The sequence below is a fragment of the Candoia aspera genome, chromosome 6, assembly GCF_035149785.1.
Source record: "Candoia aspera isolate rCanAsp1 chromosome 6, rCanAsp1.hap2, whole genome shotgun sequence".
NCBI classification, from domain to species: domain Eukaryota; kingdom Metazoa; phylum Chordata; class Lepidosauria; order Squamata; family Boidae; genus Candoia; species Candoia aspera.
The window spans coordinates 1,342,846-1,350,571 of NC_086158.1; the positions used below are offsets into that span (position 1 = coordinate 1,342,846).

General features: G+C 53.4%; 1 protein-coding gene across 1 annotated transcript in view; it reads right to left on the reverse strand.

The window, feature by feature from the left end:
- CCDC50 (coiled-coil domain containing 50) overlaps positions 1–2,753 on the reverse strand; it is a 29,976-nt gene extending 27,223 nt beyond the window's left edge. The window contains exon 1 of the mRNA XM_063306231.1: positions 2,639–2,753. Within this exon, the coding sequence (XP_063162301.1) occupies positions 2,639–2,687 (49 nt within the window). The 5' untranslated portion in view covers positions 2,688–2,753. The remainder of the gene's footprint in view (positions 1–2,638) is intronic.
- Between the last annotated feature and the right edge of the window lie 4,973 nt (positions 2,754–7,726).

Consider the following 7,726-nt stretch of genomic DNA (forward strand, 5'->3'; position numbering starts at 1 on the left):
TCACTGGGGCTACCATGTATAAAAACAAAGTACCATGACTTTTTTCCAGCTGTTTGTCCATCAATCCCAAAAGAAAAACCTCTGGTCTCAATCGTATATTAATCTTCAAAATCCTCTGAATCAGGGTATGTACTTGAATCCAAATTTTTTTATTTTTACACATCCACCAAGCAGGATAAAATGTCCCTTCTTGTTGTTCACATTTCCAGTATGTATTTGGAGTGCCTTTGTTTGGGCTTCTTCGAGATCTACAGTACTGTGCAAACTTGGCTTCATTTGTTTTGTGCAAATCCAGAAAAAAAGTTAAGCAACCAGGGAAAATTCGTTGTGCAAAGGGCCCCATGTACAAGGCAAACAGGGACCAGTCTTTTAGTAACCACCCTCTCATGTAGGCCATGCCCACATCTTGCTCTTACAAGACACTAGTCCTCCATGTATGATCGGCCTAGCCCAGGGTTTCTCGACCTTGGCAATGCTGGCAGGGGAATTCTGGGAGTTGAAGTCCACATGCCTGAAAGCTGCCAAGGCTGAGAAACTGGGCTAGCCAATCTATGCATCTGAGGAAGTGAGCTGCCGTTCACAAAAGCTTACACCTTTCAATAAAATCTGTGAGTCAGAAAGGCCGGTCCTGATTTTTTGCAACCACAAGACTAACACGCCTCCCCTCTTCTAATATACACCACGTGGAGATCTTTACAGGGTGAATGCGCAGAGAGTGCACAGGGGCTTCAGGCCCCTTTTTGTGCATTTGATGCATCACGTCCAAAGGGAGGATTACGCCACACACCGATAAAGGGCAGAAGTGCCACCCCAGAGGCCACAGAAGGCCAGGAAGCCCAGGATGAACCCTGCTTCCCAGCGCCTCTCCTTGAACAGACGAAGCCCCAACAATCCTGCAGAGTAGGCACTGCTGTCAAGGGAAGGCTGGATCTGAAAGCAAAATATCAGGGAGATCTTGGAAAGCCAGCATTAGAACCCGGGCCGCTGTTCATTTGAAACCAATTTCTAAAATAAAACTAACCAACGATCAGAAGCAACTAACATGATGTTTGTGAAAAACTACTCCAGGTTCACACGTTTCCTTGCTTCTTTACTGCGGAAGGGCAGACGTGTTTTTGCTTGCAATGAAGGCCCAGAGTCAGAGAGCGGATGAGGTTGCACCCTGCGGTCTCACCCCAACCCTGGGGAGCCCCCGACTCCCAGACCTCCATCTCACAAGGGCTGCCTTAAGCCACGGCCCGGCTTGCATCCAGCACCCCTCTCTATCCTGCTCTTCGCAGCCATTCCTCCCCCCACCCGGCCATTCCACCTTCAAAGTCACCTTGAGCTTCTGCCAGACACGTCTGTCTATCTGGATTCCTGGACAGCGCCTGGCTTTGGATTCGGAGGGGAGACAGCCTTTGAGCCAGCAGGAGCCCCCCCACTGCATCTTTTGCAACCCTGGCAACCCACTCCCGTTTTTCCTGGGATCACGTGGCTGAAACCCAAGCTTGATCCCAAGAAAATGCACATCTAGGCACAGCAAAGATCCTGTGCGCTCTCGCACACATGCAGCCACAGAAGTACAATGGTATGCACAAGCTGGTGATGTGTTATTGGGGAACAATATTGGCAGGTCACTAGATGTTCAAGGAACTAAGCCGCCTTATGCAACCTGAACCATAATTGGTTGCACCGTGTGCCTGTTTTAAGCCATGGTTTACCAAAATAAACCACAGTGGGTTTACACCTCAATGCTGAGCTGTAAACCAGGGCTTGCAATGGGTTCATGCACCGCCTTGCAATAAAATCAGAGAAATCACAATACGGCTGAGTACACAGTACACTCCATGACTTAGCCATGGCTACTGAACAAATCAGAATCAGTTGGATTCATGCCACATTAAGTGAGAATCATGGCTTACAAGTCACACTGGCTGGGGTCACCCGGCAGGCTATGCGGCCCACAAGCAGGATGGCTTATGGCGTAAAAACGGTCGGGGGCTTAAACGAGCGCGCAAATACAGCCCGCGTCGAGGCGCGGCACTTGTGCTGGGGAGAGTGAAAAACTTGTCCGCAACTTCACGCCGGGGCAGAAGGCTGGCCAGTGGCAGGTTTCCTGCCAATTCACGTCTTCAGGCGAAGCGGGCGACCCACCTGCGCGGGGCTTTCCTGCCAGCGCCCCCCCCCCCCCCGCGCACCTCAGTCTCCACCGCGCGCGTCTCGCCGATACGGGGCGCCGACAGCCCGGCGGAGGCTCCCGCCCCGCGCCGCCGCCGCGCCGTCCAGCCGGGAGAGCCCGGGCGCGCCGACGTCCCACGGCGGGCTCAGCCCCGCGGCTACCGGGCCGCGCGAGTTCGCGGGTCGGGAAGGGCGTGCGCGGGCAGCCCGGTCCCCTCCGGCCGCCGGGGCGGCTGCGGGCGGGCACGACGAGCCCGCGCCGCCGAAGCCGGGGCGCCAGGCGGCCGGCCGGCCGGGCCCGCGATCTCGCCGGGGGGACGGGCGGCGGCCGGCCGAGGCCCCGCGCGAGGCCCGCTCGCCCGCCCGCCCCGCCGCGGCCCCCCCGGGCAGCTCCGCAGCGCCGTCCCCCGTCGTCGAGGGGCCGGGCCGGGCCTCCAGCCGAGCGAGGGGACCGCCCGCCGCGCCGCGCCCGCCTCACCTTCCTTGACGCCGGGCAGCTTGGACTGGTCGATGCCCACCTCGGCCATGTCGCCGGGCGGGTCGGCGGGAGCGCGCCCCCAGTCCGGCCCGCCGGGGCCGCGGTGCAGGGGCGCGCGTCGGCTGCTCCGGCGGCGGCGGCGGGGTCTCGGGGTTCGGCGGGCTGGAAGGGTCCCTCCGCCGCCGGTCCGCCCGTCGCCTCGCCCGGCCCCGCCTGGCCCGCTGCTCCCTCCCTCCGCCGGCGGGGCGGGGCGGGGCGGGCCGGCGGGACCCTCGGCTGACTCCGCCCCTCCAGGTGAAGCGGCGGCCGAAGCCGGCGGGGACGGCGCCGCTCCCACCTTCCCCTCCCCGCCCTTCCGCTGCGCATGCCGGGAAGTGTAGTTTCGGCCTTTCCCAGGCCGCGGCCCTGCCCCCGCCCCTCGCCCCTCGCCGGCTGGCCGGACGGACGGCGCTCCCATCGGCCCTCCGGCGGGGGGTGATGGGAGTTGTGGGCTGGCGGGTCTGGGGGCGGTGCGGGCGGGGAATCGGCCCCGAGAGCGCACGCGCGCCGGACGGTCCAGCGGGGCGGGGGAGGCCGGAATCTGCCCGGGCGGGGGGAACCGAACCCAACCCCCCCCCCCGAAGTTGCGGGCCTGGTGGTGTGTTGTTTATTCGTGCAGTCGCTTCTCCTGTTCTTCCAGGGGGTATCAGGTGAGGGGGGGAGGGAGGAGATTTTGGGGGGGAGGGATAGAATTCTAGCACAACGAACTTGCAAAACACACACGCACAAACATCCCGGAACACCAAGAATGGGGCTGCTCGTGTTTCAAGGGACCAGGAACTGGCTTGTCGCTTACTCGTCCAGTCGCTTCTGACTCTTCGTGGCTTCATGGACCAGCCCACGCCAGAGCTTCCTGTCGGTCGTCAACACCCCCAGCTCCCCCAGGGACGAGTCCGTCCCCTCCAGAATGTCATCCATCCACCTTGCCCTTGGTCGGCCCCTCTTCCTTTTGCCTTCCACTCTCCCTAGCATCAGCATCTTCTCCAGGGTGTCCTGTCTTCTCATTATGTGGCCAAAGTATTTCAGTTTTGCCTTTAATATCATTCCCTCCAGTGAGCAGTCTGGCTTTATTTCCTGGAGGATGGACTGGTTGGATCTTCTTGCAGTCCAAGGCACTCTCAGGATTGGAGGAGGAAAATTGGAGAAAAATTCTGAGAGTGCCTTGGACTGCCTATCTTTGCTAACCCATAATAAGCCAAGGAAAGGGGTGATTGGGAGTTTGCATAATGACAGAAAAAGAGATCTTTGTGGTTCTCAGGCTGCTCTTAGGGAAGTGGAGATGGCAAGCCAGCTGCCACAACTGGTTTCCCTTCTGGGTGTCCTCCAGCCAGAACGGGTGCAAGAACACGGGCCTTGCCCAGGGCCGCCACCCTCCCAGCCAGAGTGCCCTCTCTGGGGGAACCTCAGCCCGCAGCTGGCCTCCCTTGGACAACTGCCCACCCCCCCACCGCCCACTCAAGCCAGAACGTGCCCCAGCTTCCCCGCCTGCCTTCCAGCTTCACAGCTTTGGCTTTCTTAAGAAGGAACTGCGAGGGAGGCCAAACGATCCGCGACTTCCTTTTGCCAGCAGAAGGGGCTTCCAGGGTGGCATACAAAAATAACAGTCACTAGTTTGAGATGGGCGGCAATATAAATTGAATAAATAAATTAATTATTAAACAGCCTGAATCAACCCCAAAATGCAAAAAACGAAGAGGCCTCTGGCTGGTTGATGGATAAACAGGAGGAAGGAAACTTCCCAGCAACAGAGCTCATGCTGAAAAGCAGCAATGGGCTTTGTAAGCAAGCAGGCGTTTCAGGGCATCCTGGAGCTGGAAATCACCCTAGAGGGCATCTAGTCCACCCCCAGGCCATAAAGATACCGCAACAGCTGGTAATGGCAAGTTCTCCATTTCCAAGACCCAGTTTCTCCAACCAAGACCCAGATGGCCCAGGGAGTGGGGGTCCCCCATCTCCAAGATATACATGCCCACCTGGGGTTCAGGTCACCAACATCCTGGCCTGAGCTGCTGGACCTTGTCACTGGGTGGCACTGAGTCACCAAGGGGTCTGGGTGGGGAGGAGCAGACAGCTCCGCTGTTCCCTTCCTGGATCCATCTCTTGTTCTGAATGGGGTTGCCCTTCCCTGGACAGAGCTGGTGCACAGTTTGCGGGGTCTTGAAGCCCTGGCTGTTTCTCCAGGTTTTGGGGCCCCCTAGGGATTTTATGTCTGTTCCACCGGGATGACCATCTCACTTTTATGTTATCTGGTTTGTTCTATTTCTTTACTTTTACCTTTGTATGCTGTCCAGATGTTGGGTGGCATTTAGCACTGAGAATGATAAATAAACAAATTTATCCTATGGTCCCTGGGGAGCCTTTCCTGGGACTGTAGGACTGCATCGGTAAGTATAATTAGGTTGAGGAAAATGAGCTTTTAGCTTTAAAAGCTTCCTGTGGCATTCCATTTGGATGTTTATAGCACTACTATGGTTAGCTTGAACGCACTGGAATAAAATACAGAGTGTGTTCATTCAGAGCACAATTCTACGCTTCAAGTTCAAAACCCAAACCAACATTCCTTGCTGGTTTTCAGGGGAAGGGGAAGTAGAAAATACTTTTTTTTCTTGTATTGTTTTTTAAATCGGTTTTTATATTGTTTTTGTATGTAGTGTTTGACACCCAAGTTGTATTTAAGATGAATGGCTATAGAAATTCTCTAGTACACACACACACACACACACTGAAGATAAAGGGATTGGACTGGAACTAGGTATTTGTAATGGAGTGTATTTCTCTGAAGGTTATATATAGAAAACGTGCAGAGTGTAGAATCAGGCTTGGAGAGACAACGTGGTGTAATGGTTAAAGAGGTCTTCTCAGATTCCCACTATCCTGAATTGTGTACAGGAGAATCACAGTTGTCGTCTGAAGGACACCAGATGGAGGAATGCTGGGTTAGAACTTGCTGATTGACTGAATCGTTTGCGGCCTCCGAGCCTGAGTCACAAAGCTGGATTGCCACTTTGGAGCTCTAAAATTCCAGACCCCAACAGCAAGGGGTTAGTTTTTTGTTATCTCTTTGCTGCTCTCTCATATTGTCCAGATTTCAGCAGCCCAAATCTGATAATCCAACAAGTGGACAAAAAACGTAGGAAGCATTTCGCTCTTTCAAGGAAGGATGCAATAAGATGCAATGCAAGGGGGACATGGAAGATGTGCCACTTTAGAGTTCTTTCTTGGAAGTTTGAACACAAGCTGGAGCCCTTTTGTGTGGCGGTGGGGGGAAGCTATACAGTATTTTGTAACACAACACAAAGATAGGTTTCTTTCAGGTCAAGACCAAGCAGGTACATATTGAACACACGTTAACCTGGTTAGCATTAATCTTCGCTAGTTTTTTCTGCAGATCCAGCCCATTTGGCCAATGTATGGTACACGCTCAGAAAAAAAGTTAATCTGGTAACCAAATTAAGCACATTGTATGAATGCAGCCGGTGCTTGTGTTCACATAGCTCCCTTTTCAAACATGATTTCATTCAGTTAACCCCGTTTGACTGAGCAGGCTTCACACAACGCACAAGGATCAAATATGGCTTGTTTGCTGTCCAGCCCCAGAGGCAAGGCAGCCCCACTCTCCCCTTGCAGGAAAAATGGGCGTGCACATTCAAGGCATAATTTGCCAGCTGAGATTTAAAGCAGGCTTGCAAAGAAGAATCACTGAGCAGAAAATCATCAAAGGAGTCAGATCTTTGCCAAAGGCAGGAGGCTCAAGTGAGAAATTAGAGAGTTTGGGCCTTGCAGGTGGGAAGAGGGTGTGGGGAGCACTGCAAGATTTGCCGGCAGGCTGGGCGCCGGATCTTCTGAGCTGGGCCTGGCTGCCCACAGCAAAAGGCGCCAGTGCAGAACGTGTGCAAACAGGAAGGACGATGTTCTTAGCAAGTGCACATGATTTCCGAAGCTCATCAGCGAGGAATCTTGAAGGTTTGCATTAAAATAAATCTTGCTGTGATTTCACAAAGTCTCACTTCTCTCTCTCTCTCTCTCTGTGTGTGTGTGTGTGTACACAAAGTGCCTGCTTAGGTTTGTCTCCCATTAAAGCCATTTGTCCACCTCAGCATGTTTTTCAACCGTTTCAGTTGCTGCAACATTTTTTTTCTTCCTGTTGCTTTAACTGAATCAGATTTTGTGCAGTAAAAACTAGAAAAATGGGGAAATTTAGAAAGGACATCTGGAAGGAGGATTGATGGAGGCAGGATGAAATTGACTAATTAAAGTGAATTACAGAAAACCAACCTCATCTGCCAGTTAGAATTGTTAACATTTTTCCTGGTTTCTGCTCCTGTATGATTAACAGCAGGTGGTTGGGTTAGAAAAATGTATGGCAGGGATCCTTCTTGGGGCCGATATTATTCAACATTTTCATTAATGACCTGGACAATGGGATTGATGGGCTGCTAATTTGAGAATGACAGAAAATTGGGAGGTCTGGCCGATGCCCAGGATGACAGAACTAGATTGCAATTTAATTTGGATATGTTGAAAGACCAAGCTGAGAGGAACACGACGTCCTTCAACAGGGAGAAATCATTTAGAGAGGGAAAAAATGTAGGGCCCAAGTCCAAGATGGGGCATTCATGGCTTGGGAACACTGCATCTGAGAAGGACTTGGGTGTGGTCGTTGACAACAAGCTGAACATGAGCCAGCAGCATGAGACAGCTCCCAGAAGGGCCTACGCAGTTGGGGGCTGCAGTAGAAGAAGTGTCCTATCAAAGGCACATGAAGCCATAATTCTTCTCCATTCTTCTCCCACTGGTGAGACCATGCCTGGAGTCCTGAGTATAATGCTGGGCACCACATTTCCATACTGACAGGTTTGAACAGGTTCAGAGAAGGATAACACAGGTAATGCGGGGACTTGAGGACAGGCTGAAGCCCTTGAGAAGTGCAGTCTGGAGAACGGGAGACCTGGGAAGACATGATAGCCATGTGCGGGTAGGTAAAGGAAAGTACGGAGAGGATGGCCAGGCGCTATTTTTCCATGGCCGGAGAAACTAGGACCTGAAATT